Below are 18,939 nucleotides of genomic sequence, written 5' to 3' on the forward strand. Positions count from 1 at the left end.
CTACTACTACTACTACTACTACTACTACTACTACTACTACTACTCTCTCTCTCTCTCTCTCTCTCTCTCTCTCTCTCTCTCTCTCTCTCTCTCTCTCTCTCTCTCTCTCTCTCTCTCTCTCCTGACGACCAACAAGTTTACAAATGCAAGACTGCAAATTCGAATCCAACTCAGACCAAGAAAAATCTATCAACCCAAATTCATATTCCAATTTACGATTGAGAGCTCCTGAATATACTCATGCTCAATGAGTTTCCCAACCTATTAACTGGTTCAAAATTAACAAAGATAGTTATTTTCCTGACTCTGTACAGTGGGCTTAATTTGGAGGTATCTTCAGAGATCATGATGGTCTTATTCTAGGGGATTTTGTTAAGAAAGTGGAGGTTCCAAGTGTTATTGACGCAGAGATGCTAGCGGTTATTGAACCACTGCAAATTGATGCCTTGCAGATTGATTGGGCAAAACGATGAACCCAGACTCCTCACTTGTGGTGTATTATTTCAGAAAGCCTTCGTAATTCCATGGAGGCTCAGGATGGAGGCTCAGGACGACATAGAATAATTGTTTATTTATCATTCGGCATATGAGGTTTAAAGTCACTAACATATACAGAGAAGGCAATACATACTGTGAAAGCTGCTTTGGCCAACTTTGGTGCTCTATACGTTGGTTATAGATGGTGGGATTTGTCTTCCACAGCAGCTCATAGATTTTGTTACGTTTTGCTTGGTTATAGTAAATTAGGGTCGGTTGGTTGTTCTTTTCAGTTGTAATTGTTTGTCAAGTTTTCAGTTTGAGTTGTATCATTTTCTTATTGGGTTGTCTATACTCCTAAAAATACATTTGTATTTCTCTTTTATTTTATTTAATAAATTTTAAATAAAGAGAAGGGGTAGATTCGTTGCAGGGTAGACCATTCTCCCTCGGGCTTGAGGATGAGACTTATTCTCTACATCGTCTATCTTCAAAGAATTAATATCTTCTAATCATTTATTTACTTAAAAAAAATCATATTCCAATTTAAACTTGGCTCAACGCAAATTCGAATCCAACTCAAACCAATAAAAATTTTGAATCTGAATTTGAACTTGTCTCGACAAGTGTTAGACCATAATTTACATATATTTACATTCCCCTATATATGGATTTTAACTTGTTTTTGAGTTCATTTGAGCTATCACTAAATTGTAGATATATATGCCTAACCAACATACTTTGGACACGCTTAAGCTGGGCATAACCGCCATACTCGCTCACAATATAGCCGTTACAGTCAAGACAGCAGCAACAACTTTCAGTCGCAGTCAACCGCTCCCCAACAGGTGGCTAGACACGCCTCCACGCGCTCCACTAAAACTACCTGACAGAGCACTTGGAGAGATAACAATCCCACATCGACGAGCAGAAACTTCTCACCCTCCGAATCTATAAGTGGTACCTCTACTTCTCTTTATAGACTACGCATACTTTATTTACTTGCCGTTACTTGTCGACAAGCCAACTGACTTAGGCATCGAAGCGTTGAAGACCGCGAGAAGCGGTCTCCTCTCCTGATGTCATCCGTTGCTCTTATTGAGAGATCTTGGAGAACCAGTTACTCCTACAATCCCGAGCGGTACTTCTTACATCTGTTGCAAGTGGATTAGCAAGCCGCTAATTTACTGCATCAACATTGACACAGTCTGTGGGAATCCTTGAGCAAAAGGTTTCACATGTAGTATCAGCATGACTAACGAAGAGGGGATAGCTGCCGCTCCCACTCAACAGAGAAATAGGCGAAGATAGCGAAGGTTTTAAGTTTCTCTAATGGAGGGCGAAGATGTGATAACCCCGACTCTTGAGGGGGAAGCCTGACGGGTGCAAAATCTGCATCAAATAAACCCTTTTTATCGTTAGTAGCATTGAGTAAGTAGGGTATCGTATAGGGCCGGGGATTGAGGGTACCTTGCAAAACAAAGCGTTAGAAAAACACAACAAATATTAACAAGTAATAAAACATTTAAACAATTTACAAAAGTAGCTACTGTTCCATAGAATAGCAGTCGAAAACCTAATTAAAAACCTAACCTAAACTACTCAGAAAAATATGAAAATTTACAGAGATCTACTAGACACACAGGGGAACTACTGTACAAATTTTCAGGGGATTCGGAGATCGTTTGATACGAAAATAAAATAAAAGAAAACAGAGAACAGAAGAGTGACGAAAATCCTAAACTAAAAAGAAACAAAAACCTAAGCTACTATATACATGTGATCGTCTCTTTGCACACAAGAAAACACTAAATCAGATTCATATAATCAAGTAGCTATGTAATTTCAACCCTAACAACCTAAATCATGCATATGGAGAAACGAATCAAATTCCATGTTTCAAGTAATTTACCGACGCGGACTTAACTACTTAAAACCCTTCTAACCTCTCATAGATATGTACCGACGCGGACTTCATATCCAAAATAGATCAAAGGAAGAACTTGAACATGTTAGAATGTAATTCACCGACGCGGACTTCAAAGACATCCTAGCATGCAACCTATAACTCCTTACCATTCTAGTTCATGTTTACCGACGCGGACTTAACACAAACAATGGCACATATTGATTAAGAACAAGTCATAAGTTGTCAATCACACATATAAACATAATTTAGATCATCAAAAGCATCATCAATTACACCAACAACTCAAGTGTACAGATCTGATTTTCATGATTATAAGAACAAACTCAATCAAAAATCCAACTCATGAACACAAACGAATAAGAGAGATGGAAACAAACTAAAGTAATTGAATAGATAATAAAAGAAAACATGAGGTCTGAGTTTAGATTACACTTTGAGTATTGAAACAAGGAACTACGCTGAGAATTACAGAGGAGAAGGCACAGCAAGAGAAATCCTAAAACTAGGGTTTGTGTTTAGAGAAGAATTTCTGAAGGAGATGAAAGACGTTGTTTTTCTACGGCCAAGAGCGACCCTTTCACGTCTCCAACTCCTCATACATATAGAGAACATATGAACAGCTGCTATTAGGGTTAGAGAACCTTTAATTTTCGTCCATGGGCTCGCCGTTGTGGTCTGGGGCCTTAAAATTGAAGTTCCGGTCCAAATCAGAAATTCGGGCAGACTGACCTTTGGTCACTCAAACGGTCATAACTTGGTCACCAAAATAGCTATTGACGATCTGCGAAAAGTTCTGCTAGCTTTCTGCTGATATAAAGTTCATCTCCTGGATCGTTGTGAGCTGATCACAATTCTCTATCGAAGTTGACTGACTATTCCTGGCAGATTTTCTGATTTCTTTCCTTGCGCCATATGGATTCCTTTCCTTCAAGATTTCTCCTCTTTTGCCTCTTTTGTGCTCCTCGGCTTTATTTGTGACCTAAAAACACAAACTAAGTTAAAATCAATATTGTTAAAGGAATTACATAACTAAATAGGGTCGGAAATACATTAAGAACGTTGCATAAAATGCACCTATCAAAGCCCTGATCCTAAGGGCAGCGGGCCAAGCTTCTGTCAGTGATGTAGAGGCAAGGTTGGCTTTAGTAATGAAAGATCTTTTTGCAGAAAAGCAGGCCCGGGCGGCTCTAGAGAAAAACCTCTGGTTGATGAGGGCGAAGCTGGAAAAGATGCATGAAAGAAGAGACAACGAATCAACCGCATACAGTTCTCGAAGAAGCAGTGGAATAGGAGCACAGTTCAGCCATCAATGGATAGAAAACATCGACATTCCCCTCCGCCCAAACAAACTGGCCGGTAGGCGGGCACCTTCTCCTAAGCGGCTCACAAGAGATAGCCAACATCAACAAGGAGCGGATCAAGATGCAATTGCCCAGTTGTTGACAAGACTGATGGAACTTGAACGGAAGATAGTACAACAGACCGCTCCTAGAAGTGGGAACCGATTGCTCAACACAAGGCTTGACCCGTTTACAAGCTGTATCAGGAGAACAACCTGCCCGATAAATTTCAAAGCCCTAAAGATGCCCGTCTACATCGGAAACTATGATCCATATGCCCATATATACAGCTTCCAGAAAGTAACAAACATGAGGGAATATTACGATGCCACACAATGTCAATTGTTAAGTGAAACGCTGGAGGGAGAAGCCATGAGTTGGTTCTTCAAACAACTGCCTAACTTCGTTGATTCCTTCAAAGAATTAAGGCATGTTTTCCTTTCCAGGTTTATCTTAAAAGCGGAAGGAGGTCAAGAAGCCGAAGGATTATTTAAGGTTAAATAACGGTAGGGCGAATCACACTCCTCTCGTTTGTCAATAGATGGCAGTCAACAACATCAAAGTATAAGGACTTCAATAAGAAGACAGCTTTGGCAGCATTTAAAGAGGGTCTTGTTAACAGTTTCTGATCACCTCATATGATGAGGTTCTAGCAAAAGCTATCGAGACGGCTCAAGCTGGAGAGTGCAGCCTCGTTCGTCGCTAGTCTAGTTCCCAAGGAAAGACATAATCGGCGGTCGTTGGTGTAGACACCATGAGGACACAAGCCATAACACTGGAGAGTGCAGGCACCTCCAGAGGACTTTGGACCAAATGCATAAGGCAAGCTAGAAAGGCCAGCGGGGTGCCAACAGCAAGTGAATGTGGTAGCAAGTGTGGAACTCAGGCGGATTAACATGATTGATGGTGGGGCGCCACTGACTAACATGTCTATCATGAGTAAGAAGCGGTAAGTAAGAGCTAACCACCCCAGAAGTATATATCACATCTCATATGACCGCACGGTCAAGATGACGAAGCAAGGATATAAGCCTATTAAGTTTTCAGAAAAGGAGGAGCCCAGGGTCAACGGTCCTTGCAACGACCTGTTTCTAAGTGACATCGTTATCATTGATGTTTTCAGTGTGAGCAGTGTGTTAATTGATAGCGGCTCAGTGGTTAATATCATGTTCAGATCTTGTCACAGGAAGTTAGAGCGCTCGGAAAAGAAGTTGGTCCAAGACCATGAACCGCTGCTCAGCTTCTCAGGGGACATTGTTCAGCTGCTTGGATCCGACATGATGTCCGTCTAAATTGGAACCGCTCCTTGCACCGCAAAGATCGACGCCCAGTTTATCATAGGCCAACTCTGAACAAGATGAAGTACATCATAGCGGGCAACATGCTACTAATGAAGTTCCCAACTCCTCATGGAATGGGAGTGGTCAGGGGAAGCCACATAGTAGCGCGTGAATGCTACATGACATCCATCATATAGGCAAATAAGAGAAGAGAGATCCTATCAGTTTTAGGTGGAAGAGAGCTAACATATAAGGTTGATGACCCAAGAGAGCAAGATAAGAAGTATGCCCCCAAAATGCCCGATATTGACACATCGGTACGAGCAGGCAGCATCTCTGAAGAGTTCCCAAAGCGGAAGGTGAATATCAGAACACAGTTGGACCCAGTGGTGGCGCACGGACTCATCCAATTCTTGAAAGAGAACTATAAGGCGTTTGCATGTTCTTACGCTGACATGCCTGGCATTTCTAGAGATGTAATCAAGCATGAGCTAGCCATCAAACCGTCTGCTCTACCCGTCAAGCAGAAGCGGTGAGCGTTTGATGAAGAGAAGTATGCCGCCATGAAGCAAGAAGTGGATAAGCTGCTAGACATGGGATTCATCCGCCCGGTTCATTATCCTAGACGGATTTTCCAATGTAGTGATGGTACACAAGGCAAACGGGAAGTGGAGAATGTGTGTTGATTACAAGAACCTCAACAAGGCCTACCCTAAGGATAGTTTCCTGCTGCCTAGAATTGATCAGTTGGTGGATGCAATAGCGAGCCATAAGTTGTTAAGCATGATGGACGCTTACTCCAAATATAACTAAGGATGCGAGTCTCGGATCAAGAAACACCACTTTCACAATGAATAAAGGACTCTATTGCTATGTGGCCATGCCTTTCGGATTGAAAAACGCCGGCACTACTTACCAGCGGCTCGTAACAGAAATGTTCGCTAAACACTTAGGATGTATCATAGAGGTGTATGTGAATGACATGCTAGTCAAGAGCCTCAAGGCAGAAGACCATGTTGGCAACCTTAAGACGATCTTTCTAATTTTGCTGGAGTATGGCATGCGGTTGAACTCGAAGAAGTGTTTTTTTGGGATTACCTCAAGCAAATTCCTTGGTTACATTGTTAGCGAGCAAGGTGTTGAGGCAAACCTTACCAAGATCAAAGCGAACCTGGACATGTAACGCCCCGAAAAGAAGGAGGAGATTGAATCTTGCAAGGAAGGTTAACAGCTTTGTCGCGCTTCATTTCAAGGCCAACACGAAAGCTTATTGATTGGACACTAGATTGTGAGGCTGCATTTTAGGGCTTGAAGGACTATTTAGCCTATGTTCCGCTACTGTCAAACCCCAAGCAAGGGGAAACGCTCTATTTATACTTGGCAGTTTTAAGCATAGCAATCAGTTCGGCTATTGTCAGAAGAGTAGAGGCAAAGCTGCCCGTGTTCTACGCTGGCAGAGGTATGAACGGCCCTGAGACAAGATAACCGACCCTTGAAAAGTTGGCATTAGCATTAATTATGGCTGCCCGCTCGCAGATTGCACCAATACTTCCAAGCTCACACAATTCATGTCTTGACCAACCAACCATGCATTGAAACAAGTGCTACAATGTCCAAAGCATTTCGGGCGATTAAGCAAATGGGCCATTGAGCTTAGTGAGTTTGACATCGAGTTCAAGCCTAGAACTGCCATGAAAGGGTAACCGGTGGCAGATTTCATAGCAATAATTGACAGGAATGGAGGGATACCCTATGGAAGTCAACAAGACGGTCTCAGGAACTGAGAGACCCACAAGCCTAACCAAAGAGCCCGAGCTGCAGCGATCAAAGTGAAATTTGTATGTACATGGATCTGCTTGCGCTAAGGCTAGCAGAGCAAGAATCATTTTAATCGAACCAGGGGGACTTAAGCTAGAGTACGTCCTAAAATTCAATTTCAAAGCCTCCAATAATGTAGCTAGCGGTTGACGCAGGGGCAAAAGATATAAATATTTTCAATGATTCTTAGCTGGTCATCAACTAGGTGAGTGGGTCATTTCAGGCCAAGGATTCTCAGTTAATTCCTTACTTAGGCTACATGAAGGCTTTGCTGGGAAAGTTTCAGTTTCACAACATTACTCATATCCCAAGAGCGAAGAACGCAGAAGCGGACACACTAGCACGAGTGGCAACTGCTCAACCTCATTAACACATGAATGACACAAAGGTGGAAATCATAGACAAGTCATCTATCACTAAAACATTAGCGGAAATCTTACACATAGACGTAGGCCCATCCTAGATGGATGAGATTTTGGCATATAAGAAGCATGACACGCTCCTAGAGAACAAGCTAGCTGCTCAAACACTTATCAGAAGAGTAACACAGTACAACATAATGGAAGGCAAGTTGTACCGCCAGGGTCTAAAATTTCCACATCTAAAATGCATCACTACAGAAGTAGGCAAAGATGTGTTGAACATGATTCATGGTGGAGACGGGGGCAACCACTCAAGTCACCGCTCCCTAGCAAACAAGGCAATCAAGTACGGATACTTTTGTCCAACAATGGCGGGGGATGCAGAGGAAGTAGCTAAAGGCTGCTTCAAGTGCCGCCAGTTTGCCACAATGACAAGAGCACCCGCAAAACTGTTATCAATCATAGTAGGACCCTTGATAGGATCCATGTGGGGAATACACTTAGTGGGGTTGCTTTCGGTTGCCAAGAGTCAGTTCGGATACATCATTGTGGGGATCGACTACAACAGTAAGTGGATAGAGGCTGTATCGCTCATTAAAATCAACACACATCAGTCAAGAAGTTCATTTGGAAGAACATCTGTTGCCGCTTTGGGGTCCCCAACACAATCATCACTGACAACGGGGCACAATTCAACAATGAGCAGCTCATTAGTTGGACGGCGGAGAAAGAGCTTCAGATCAGGTTTGCCTCAGTGGCACATTCCCTGTCAAACACCAAGTGGAAGCCGCCAACAAGAAAATCAAGATACTGCTTAAAAAGAAGCTGGATGAAGCAAAGGGGTTGTGGGCAGAGAAACTGCCGGAGGTGCTGTGCGCGCTCCATACAACTCTAACCAAAGCAACAGGGGAAACACCGTTCTGCCAAACTTGTCGAGCCGAAGCGATTCTTCCTGTGGAAATCATGCACCCAACAGCTAGAGTGGAGTTGTTTGACGCTGCCACAAATGAAGAGGGACTTCTCCTCGACAATGACTTGTTAGAAGAGAAGCGAATCAAAGCACACTTGGCCAATTTGAAAAACAAGCAGCATGAAGCGCGTTTTTACAATAAGCGGGTCAAGCACATAAGTTTCCAGGTAGGGGAATGGGTTATGAAGGAGGTCATCCCAACGCAAATTGACTCTACGCAATTCCCATTTAAACTTGGCTTCGAATCCAACTCAAACCAAGAAAAATCTTTGAACCCAAATTCATATTCGAATTTGAACTTGCCTCAACAAAAATTCATATTTGAATTTGAACTTGCCTCAACAAGTGTTAGACCATAATTTACATATATTTACATTCCCCTAAATATGGATTTTAACTTGTTGTTGAGTTCATTTGAGCTATCACTAAATCATTTGTTTATTTGTCTAGGAATATTGCAAGAGCGAAGAAAACATGCATTTTTGGCTTAGAAGTGGAGAATTGGAGATAAGAAGAATGACAATTAATTTTGGAGCAAAAATTAAATTCCGGATTCCGGTGAACCACCACTATTGGTGGCACAAGTAGCAGTGCACCACCACTCACGGTGGTGCCATATCTATTCCAGCCATATTCATGGAAGAACAAGAAGGACGAGTGTTCCATTACACCCATTCATCATCATTCAATCATAACCAAATCTCATGGCTTTTGGTTCAAAACCAACTCCATCTGTTTCTCCTCTCTTCCCACACCATGTTCACTCATCCTTTTGCTCATTAGTTCATAATCTCCAACAAAAACATGCTATGTATTAGTACGGGTTACTCGTCATGTCTTTTCATCATTTCTCTACTCCAATCACACACCATCTCTCCCATGTGTGTCCCCTTGACTTTAATCACCAAAACTCACATTTTCACTCCATCACATTGTTCCATATGTGAGGAGCAAAGGGAGGGACTGTTTTGGCTCTTCTTCTCTCCCATTTCCACTCATCTCTTTTTTATATTTAAGCATCCCTTCATTCACCAACCATCATCCACCCATTCACCATTTTTACCTTTTTTCTGCTTTCTCTCCACCATACACCTCCATCTTCTTCTCCCAAAATCCAAACTCATCTTCTTCCTCTAACAAAACTCCATCTCCTCCATCACCACCACCATCTCTAATCTTAAACCTCCATTAACACCACCACTACTACCCCATTTCTCCATTCTCTTTTCTCTATCATTTTCTCCAACCACTCTACCTATTCACACAAAACATAGATCTAGCTTCACTACCTTTGATCCTCAAATCTTCAAGAGCACGAAGGAGAGGGAATCACACCATCACCACCACCACCAAGACGTGAGCTTGGGGACAAATCGACACACCACTAAGCCAACTCTATCTTTTTTACTCTAGATTCAATTTGATGTTTGATTTGGTTATGAAATTTGTTTATGTAATTATAAGTGAGTAGTACCTTGTTGGGGTCAGGGTTGAAAGCCCTAACCAATCTTATATGAATTGATGCTATAATGTGATGTGATGCAATTTAGTTAACATTTTTACGTGCTAGTTCAAGAGTTGAATGCGTATACTTAGAGTTTACCACTTTGAGTATGTGTGTTTGTCATGACATGATAATGTTTAGAGCTTGGTAACCTTTAAATGTTAGGGGTTGTGAATTACAATCACTTAAAGATAAGTTTGGTTGGTTTGCATAGTTTCTTCATCTCCAAACTTTATGCATTTAGGGTAATGCATTAGATGCCTAACCGGATTGAAATGCATGACTTAAGTAGTTGAGCACTATACCCGAGAGGGGTTGCTTGAAACCACAAAATGAGCATGTCCCTTGTCATACCTGAGAACGAGAGGGATGCAAAGAGAGAAATTAGTTGATTAGCTTAGCATCATTCATATTGATTTGCACCAATACTTGCAAGAAAGGTTAGTGGTAGACAATCCAAATCCTAACACCATCCATTAGATCACTAGTTTAGTTTAGAGTAATTTAGTTTAATTTAGTTAGCACCACTTCGAAAAACCAAAATCGAATCACGATTCTATTTGCACATACTCACTATGAGCCTAGATTTCCTTGTGTGTTTAGGTTTGTAATTGTATATTTGCATATTCTAGCTTTTTTGAGGTTAACACCCTAGCTAGTGAAAGGAATCCTATCTTCGTGGGTTCGACAACGTTTCTTAAATCTCTATACTATTACTTGTACCCCTTATACTTGAATGTGACTTTTTGGCTAACAACAAGCTCTCCTACCGCACAATAAAAGTTTAAAAAGTACAATAAAAGCTTTGGGTATGTTGCAGGGCTCGATGAAGAAGATTTCTTTGTCAAAACCAATTCCATAAACACAAATAATTCAATGTTTGGGCGATTGATTATGAATTTTGAAAAAATATAGGATAATTATCATTAAGAAATCTTAGATAACAAAACTCCACAATAGAGGAATTAAGCAAGGCTTTCATGATATGTTTGTCGCAATATATATGTGGAGAGAGAGAGAGAGAGAGAGAGAGAGAGAGAGAGAGAGAGAGAGAGAGAGAGAGAGAGAGAGAGAGAGAGAGAGGAGAGTAAGTAGTAAGTAAGTAGTTACGTAAGGGTAGTAACGTTAGTACGGTAGTAGTACGTAGTACTTAGTACGTACGTAGTAACGGTAAGGTACGTAACGTTAACGGGTTAACGGTAACGGTTAAACTACCGGGTTTTAAAGTACCCGGTTAAGGAACGTTACCGTTTACGTAAGGTTAACCGACCGTACGTAACAGTACGTACGTACGTACGTACGTACGGTAACGTAACGTAACGTAACGTTAACGTACGTACGTACGTACGTACGTAGTAGTAGTAGTACAGACAGNAGAGNGAGNGAGAGAGAGAGAGGGTGATATTGACTTAATCTTAATAATAGTACATTACACGTGGCCGGGATTTAAATTCAGATCATAATCAAACCCTTATAAAGGTCTCGCCCGTGTGGCGAATTTCAAGCCATACACATAAACAACTTTTGAGTGACGTGGAATCCGTGTGGCCGTTTCGCATTTACACAAAGACGGAGCCAGGATTGTGAAATGCCCTGGGCTAAAATCTATCACATGAACTTTTATTTAAAAAAAATTATTTTACAAATAACTATTTCTATATGTAATTAGTAAAAGAATGAGCAAACAGTTTGGAACTCGATCAATCTCATTGTTGATAGAGAATCTTTTATCAGAGATAAAAATTAGCACTTAATTTAAGATAATTAATGCATAAATCAAACACTTTGGCTGGGCTATTAACTAACATATTTGTTGATTCAAAAAGTCTAAACATGTATAAATTTGATTAGCTTTGTACTAAGATCTGTCCCTACATTTACATGTAGACATAGGTAACCTGGTCTGATACCATAATAAAGTATTACGAAGTTCATTTCCAAAAACAATTGGTAATGGATGGAGTGACCTACACCCATATAAACCCACAAATAAGGTGTCACGTTTTCCCATATGGGATTCATATCATGGTTTCAAGCATACACACCATGCACCAAAGTACAAAATCGAAATACGAGGAATGGATTGAAGCTTTAAAAAAATTATTGATTTAGATTGTTTCCGACCACTCATGCTGAACATTGTTTGATAATTCCTTGTACAATGCAACACCAAACACACGAGAATCTATTCTTAACCCACTAAAACTGTTTCTTTCTAAATTAAACAAACAATTCGATATAAATCACATTCTCCATTTCCTTCCCAATCCTCAGCTCCTGCAGTCAGCAAAACGAGAAAATTAAGAACTTCATATTAATCTCTAAGGCAGCAGTTGGATTATCCACTCATTTTCACCTCTCATTATCACCATGGACATGAAGAAGATTTTCCTTGCCCTCATTGTCGTTGCTGCTTTTGTCAGCATTGCCTTGGCAAAGGAGACCTCCAAGACAGCTGCCAGTCCCAAGGAATCAGCTGCCCCCAAGGCCTCAGAAACTCATGCTCATGCCCCGTCAAACGCTGCCACTACGATGCCCGTTGCTGGTGCCTTCCTTTTTTCCTTCTTTGCCTACTATTTGCAGTAAGCTCAGAGTATGCTCAGAGAGCAAGAGTTTTTATGAAAAGACAATGAAGACGATGAGAGCACAAATGTATCGGGAGGATGGGATTCCCAAGAGAAGAAATGGTCTGTATTCATAGTTCATGTACTGATCAAGGGGGTAGAATGCCGGTTATGTATAAGCTACTTAGATTGAGTAGCCTGGATTCTTTCTACTTTTTGTTCAATGGCCGTATAAAATGGGAGGTGAAATTTACACTTCTCAGATTGTAATCCATTCTTATTTGCTTTTACCGAAAAAAAAAAAACATCTAGCGTGGATTGCTAATCGAGTGAAATTAGAAGAAATATCTATACTACCTTATGATTCCATGTGAGTAACTTGTTTAGGCATACAATCTATCTCTGTGGCTAGCAACATTTAACTAAACAACCTGTTGATCCAAATTGTATGTATAGAAATTGAAAACTCATGCATTTTCAACTATTGCCAATGTCCTCTTACAACTGCAATCTTGTTATTTCCAAGTTTAATGTTAAATATTCACACCACTCTTTTTACAAACAATTTAAGTCGAGATGATAAAAATAGATACTTTTTCTCTCACTTTTTGAACAGTTTTGCATAAATTATGGCCAAGTCGGTATCAAAAATTAGGATCCTCCATTATCTTTCTGTGCAGACATGAGACTCTTCGTTAACCAGATAGCAGTTTCTCTAGATGAGAGAGCATCTTCTCCAAATGGTCTCAGTACCCCGGCGAGCTCTTCAAGTTTGTCCTGCTTTAGTAGCCGTGCACATAGCTCAAGCAGGGACTCCAAGGCATCGGCTCTTTGCTGGGTCGGATTTTCCCAGTCACTCTTGGAATCATCACCACCAGTTGCAGTTAGTGTACTCAGTAAGGAGACATCACTGAGTGCCTGATTACTCATGCGAGCATCCTCTTTTTCAATATGTATGGAGCTGTTACTATGACCTGCCTTTCTTCCAACTTCATCTTTCTCTCCATGTGCTGAAGTATCATTGTTCCTTTCAGATGACAAGCAATCCATTTGACCACCTTCAGAATGTCCCTTAGAACTTTCCTTTTGTAAACAATATCTGGGTTCAACCTCAGATTTAGCTGATGACGAGCAATTATCATTGGGGGAACCAACTTTGTCGGTGCAGCCTGAACTGTCCATTGCCAATTCCCTGCAATTTTCTGCTTTAGCACCCTCTCCTTCTATTCTAGCTACTTCAAGAACTTTTTGGTTTTTATGTGTCTTTTCATCCTCAAAGTTCAGTGTCTTGCGAGCAACCTCTTGCAATTGTCTGGATTTCGTACTAGCAGGTTCTAGTTCTTCATTCTGAAAATTTGGGGTACTCTCTGATGTAGTTTCAACATCGAACACGATAATTTCCTTTTGGGGAGTGATGGCGTCAGCTTGCTTATCCGAATTACAAACAGATGCTTCTGAATCAGTAGGCACATCTTTTGAGCCATCACTGGTATTAGATAATTCCAGACTACAGCTAGTACGACTAGTACAATCAGCTTGCTTATCTCCATTGCAAACAGACACTTGTGAATAAGTTGGTCCATCTTTTGATCCATCAGTGGTGTTCGATAACTCCAGAGTGTAGATATTAGGGTCAGATTGGTCATCTCCATTGCAATTATACGCATGTGGATCGATTGGCCCATCTTTTGGATCAGCAGTGACATTAGATGATTCCACGGCACAGCTAGTAGGATCAACCCTCTTATTTTCAAGCTTTTCTTCAGTGCTAGCTGTGAATACCGGGTTGGCAATTTTTATTGAATATCTGTGTATAACATCAGGTCTCATCTCAAATGGATGAACCTTTTCCAATTGCTTAGGTGTTGCCGCTTCTTTGTCTCGGCTGTCTTTGCCACCAATGGGCTTGCTAGATGGTGATTTCCTTGTAGTTCTATCTTTCAAGTTGTTTATTGGAAATACGGGGAGAAAAACAGAAGATGCATTTCGGCATTGGAGGAGGTATGGTTGTAAGTGCGGATGCCTTAATAACTCTGCAGCCTAAATCAAGAAATGTGTGGTATTAGCAAAGATAATTTTTGGTCACAAAAAGTTAATGTCCTGAAAGTTTGGGGTTAACTAACTCACTGTTGGTCTATGTTCGGGACTCTTCCTGAGCATGCTCTTGATAATTTGTTTCCTGTAATGTGGAAGTCGTACCATATAAATTAATATAACAGTGCCCCATGTAATAAGATAATAATATCTGATGAAATAAAATTACAACTCACAGTGTGGAAGAGTACACAATTGGAAGAGGAGAAATGGAGGATCGGTTAATTTTATTGATAAGCGCAGTCATGTCCTGTTCGAGATGTTATCTAAGAGTTTAATTACTCATAGATTTAAAACAAAGACAGGTTTTAATTTCATTACTGGCAGCTTATAAAACCCACAGGTCAAGCTTATACTTACAGGAGCTCTAAACGCAGGTTGGTGTGCAGCAATTTCAAACATACAGCACCCTGAAAAGCAATAGAGATGAAACATGGAAAATTTTATTTCTACATAAAATAATGGATACTCCCTGTCAAATCAATAAATAAGTAGCCTTACCAAGCGACCAAATATCAGATTTATAGCCATAAGGTATGTCTGCGAGGAGCTCAGGACACATATAGTTTGGAGTTCCAACAACCTATGTTGAACATGTAGGCATTAAAAATCAATGGACGCAACTAAATAGATTTAGCTACGTAGCTGTAACTTGTAAGTTTAAACTTGGTCTTAGGAGCTCAGTCAAAGAAAGATGAGGAATGACCCCCTCCAAGAGTGGGTGGCCTCATCAAATCTAAGAAACATGGTTGAATCTAGTGCTTGGCGAGGGAAGAAAGAGACAGCCAAGCTTGTACTAGTATCCGCTAGTTTGTCATCCAAGTATTTTCTGGTGAGAGGGTTTTAGGAGACAGTTCTGTAGGCGCAGACAAAGAAATATCAAACATGAGTGAGAGAGAGTTCATACCGATGAAGCAAGATCTTCTGTATTCAGTAGCTTTGCTAGTCCAAAATCACCTACAAAGTCGAGAAAAATATACATGACAACTAAGACATCATCACAGGGGAAGCCAAACTCAATGCAGCAAAATATTGCTTCTTTTTTCAATCAGTTTACGTACCGAGTCGGATGCCATTATCCTTTGTAAGGAATATATTTGAACACTGTAAGCAATACATTTACATTAGTATACAACATGCATGATAACTCTAGTGTACAACATGCATGATAATTCTTCAGTGAAACAATGGGTTTACTATTTGGGTATAGTATATTACCTTAACATCTCTATGAATCACACGATTAGAGTGCAAGTAGTCAATAGCTAGCAGCAATTGAGTAAGCCATTTGCAAAGTTTCTGCAAAAAAAAAAAAAATACATATGTATATATAATAACAGCGAAGAGAAGTTGGTTGCTATATTATAAAGTGTATAAACGAAGTTTATCAATTTTCAGTATATACCTCCTCTGGGAAAAATTGTCCTCTGGCCTTCTTTACCATCTCAGCCCTGTTAAACAAATGAGTTTTTGTTATTCAATAAATCATGGTAAATAACTAAATATTGTGCTAGAGTTTCTACTTAAGTAAGTTTAAAAAGGAATTGATGAAAACCGAAGTCCTTGATGACGGCATAAAGGGAACAATAGATAAGATATTAGACACTTCACTATAAGATTGCCTAGCATATATTTGTAACAAAAATTATTTTTGTCTCACTGAACCTCATGTAATTGCTATTGAACTCGAAACTATTCTCGAAGAAACTTAAAGATACGAGATACTATTTCAAACTTTTAATTCATTAGAGAAGCAAAACAAAAAATCATAATTTTAATAATAATATCATTGTTTTAATTCCTCATTTTAAGCAAAGGGGGCATCATCATACCAGCTGAAACATATTGAGAGTTTGAATACAAATGATTGTTACTTACATGTCACCTCCTTCGCAATAGCCAGTTACAATGCATACGCAGTCTCCCTACAGATAATATAAGCTCAGCATTGTATATAGGGAGTCATATAGTTACAATTGCTAGATTGCCAGATTTCTGTTGTTGAGCCATGTATAAATTGTGAGTAACTTTAGATATAAAAGAGCCAGGCATTTACCTTGTCCACCCAAGCATCTTTATACTCTACAATATATGGATGGTTTAACTTTGCAATTAAATCCATCTGCAACAGAATTAGAAGGAATGCCTTTAGTGAGATTATGCATTCCAATGGCTTTTGTTCTAACAGAGCATTTACAATAAGAAAGCTTGGGATTGTGAACTAAGAAGATTAATCAAGGATTAATCATAATTCTGTACATATTTATATCAAGGATGGTTCTTCTGTACTCAGATACACAACATGTATGTCTGGAAAACATGCTTGTGTGAAGATTGTTTCAAGCACATTCTTCACAGGAGACCGTCACATAACCAAATCATGGTATTTAAACAGAGTATAGAGCAGCCAAAACATGGAATATAAAAAATGACAGTACTGATGATAGCTCATACACCTTATGCTCGACCTCTTAGAACAAATGCTTAACCTTTAACTGTGAACAGAACTTGTAGAAAAAATGGAACAATATAAAACAAAAATGAGAGATGACACACAGTTCTACATGTACAAATATATCAGCAGTTTTCACCTCTTGGTGAGCTGTGCGTTTGAACTTCTCCGTTTGCTTAGATAAACGAATCTTCTTTAACACATACCTAATAAAGAAAATAAAAGATAGATACAATCAATAATGAAATGAAATTGGGAAATATGAACTACATACCACTTAACTAAATTCAACTAGAGAAATTTTAGTTCTCATAGACACTAAAAAAATTATCTTGCTAATTTCGGCAAAATTATCCTGCTGATTTCGGTTAAATTATCTTGCATATAACAAGACGGGCATGCTTAACTAAAGACTGATTCCATCAAAAACAAGAAACAAAAGTTTATAGAAAATACTCGTACTTCTTTCTCTGTCCCTTATGAAGAACAAGAAAAGCGGCTCCAAAAGCCCCTCTCCCAATCTGCTCTATGACTTCATAATCCTCCATCCTCGACTTCATTTCACCTTCCTCAGTATCCATAGCCACCTAACACCTTCAAAAACCCAGAACTAAGTCCACACAGCTTCAATGGCCGACCCAATTCAGGGAATCACTTCCACATCAAAATATACTTCTTCTGTAGCCAAAATTGACCCAAAACTAAAAGACCCAGAAGAGAAAAAGTTGCAAAATACCAAAACAAAGCACAACCCAGTTTTGTAAAGCTCCAACTGGCAACTGGAACTCCTCAAAGCAGGAGTCTTGGGGTGTTAGAGAATACTGAATATCAAAAACAAGTGGAGAGAGATCTTATAAGAGTAAAGCTAGAGTCCACATTCCACTGTAATAATGAAACCACAAGCTAAAGTAAAGCAACAATATGAGAGTGTGATAACTTACCAAAAAAGCAGAGAGAAAATGGAAGGGCAGCCTCAAGTGAAGAAAATGGTAAGGGACAGAAGCATATAAAAATACTTAATTGGGAAGTGATTGTCTACCAAATTGAAGAGAAAGCTAAAGTGACAGGTAGTCAGTGAAGACGCTTTGCTTGCATTTTCAGGTTCCAGAGAGATAGATCAGGTTGGTCTTCCTTCTCAGCAGGTCACCCCCAGAGAATGTTTTCACGCGTAGTTGTGATGTCACTGTCGTTAGAGGGTCATAAGTCTCACTCGTGCGAGTTTTTCCTTTTTTTTTCTTTTTTTCCCTTTTTTCATAAAAGAAATAAATTAACAAAAAAAAAACCTCTTAGAAAATCTTAAATTATAAAAGTCCAAAAGGAATGCATTTTGAAAGGCATACGGTAGTGCATCAATCCAATTGGCAGTTCTAACATGATGGCTAAGGTTAGCTAACGCATCCGTGACAAGATATCCTTCTCACTAGATATGAGCAAAACTGATTGAGCTAAATTGACTAGCCAAGACTCGAATATTATGAACCAGAGTAAAAAGCTTCCAAGGCACTTTGGTTTTGTTCTCTATGATGTTGATAAGAACTTAAGAGTCACCTTCAACTTGAATATGTGAAAACTTATGTGGTAAAGTAGCTGGAAGTCCAACACGAAGAGCAGTAGCTTCTGCACAAAGAAAGTCTAAAAAGCCTAATTGCTTCGAAGAGGCCACAATTGGGTGTCCATGAGGAGTACGGATAACAAAACCTGCATATGCATATTTGTTATGTAAAACAGAACCGTCAAAATTCAACTTAACAAAATTAGAAGGTGGAGGATGCCAACATATTAAGAAATCCTGGTTAGAAGATTTAGGAAGTTTAGAACTAGGGAAATAATTTTTAAACATAGTAGCAGCATGATATGAAACTTGTATAGCATCTTTATTCTTATTTCGAAAAATAAGATCATTTCTCGCACGCCAAATATTATAGAAGACAAAGAGAATTTTAGACATGTCAAACGTTCTTAAAGGGAAAATATAAGAAGAAAGCCAGTCAATGAATTTGTCATTCCAATCAGTGGAAATGAAAGATATAACAAAATGAGCCTAAACAACATTAGCAAAAGGACAAAGAAAAAATAAATGGTCTATAGTTTCTAAATCAGTGTGACAAAATGGACATGAACGATCTTGAATAAGGTGAGAATAAATAT

At 39.6% G+C, this 18,939-nt stretch overlaps 2 protein-coding genes across 2 annotated transcripts; one reads left to right on the forward strand and one right to left on the reverse strand.

Moving 5' to 3' along the window:
* Nucleotides 1-7,308: 7,308 nt before the first annotated feature.
* LOC101300172 lies at nt 7,309-8,025 on the forward strand. The gene has a single exon (XM_004305332.1). The coding sequence runs from the start codon at nt 7,309-7,311 to the stop codon at nt 8,023-8,025; it is 717 nt and encodes a 238-aa protein (XP_004305380.1).
* A 4,694-nt stretch (nt 8,026-12,719) lies between these two features.
* Nucleotides 12,720-17,770, reverse strand: LOC101291349 (serine/threonine-protein kinase Nek6-like). The gene is made up of 15 exons (XM_004303012.1): nt 17,733-17,770; nt 17,528-17,612; nt 17,254-17,385; nt 16,931-16,997; nt 16,396-16,461; nt 16,218-16,264; nt 15,745-15,790; nt 15,558-15,638; nt 15,401-15,443; nt 15,247-15,296; nt 14,841-14,922; nt 14,700-14,749; nt 14,516-14,589; nt 14,373-14,424; nt 12,720-14,285 (listed from the first exon to the last, which is right to left on the reverse strand). The coding sequence occupies exons 3-15, from the start codon at nt 17,370-17,372 to the stop codon at nt 12,897-12,899; spliced, it is 2,166 nt and encodes a 721-aa protein (XP_004303060.1). The 5' UTR covers nt 17,373-17,385; nt 17,528-17,612; nt 17,733-17,770; the 3' UTR covers nt 12,720-12,896.
* Nucleotides 17,771-18,939: the final 1,169 nt, after the last annotated feature.

Source organism: Fragaria vesca, linkage group LG6 (genome assembly GCF_000184155.1).
Source record: "Fragaria vesca subsp. vesca linkage group LG6, FraVesHawaii_1.0, whole genome shotgun sequence".
In the NCBI taxonomy this organism is placed as follows: domain Eukaryota; kingdom Viridiplantae; phylum Streptophyta; class Magnoliopsida; order Rosales; family Rosaceae; genus Fragaria; species Fragaria vesca.

Bases quoted from the DNA above. Each gene is read 5' to 3' on its own strand.
- LOC101291349 (XM_004303012.1), bottom strand. From the start codon at position 17,372: ATGGATACTGAGGAAGGTGAAATGAAGTCGAGGATGGAGGATTATGAA. The intron at 16,998-17,253 runs GTACGAGTATTT...TTTCTTTATTAG, and splicing joins CATAAGGGACAGAGAAAGAA to GTATGTGTTAAAGAAGATTC. The intron at 14,425-14,515 runs GTGAGTTGTAAT...TCCACATTACAG, and splicing joins ATTGTGTACTCTTCCACACT to GAAACAAATTATCAAGAGCA.
- LOC101300172 (XM_004305332.1), top strand. From the start codon at position 7,309: ATGGATGAGATTTTGGCATATAAGAAGCATGACACGCTCCTAGAGAAC.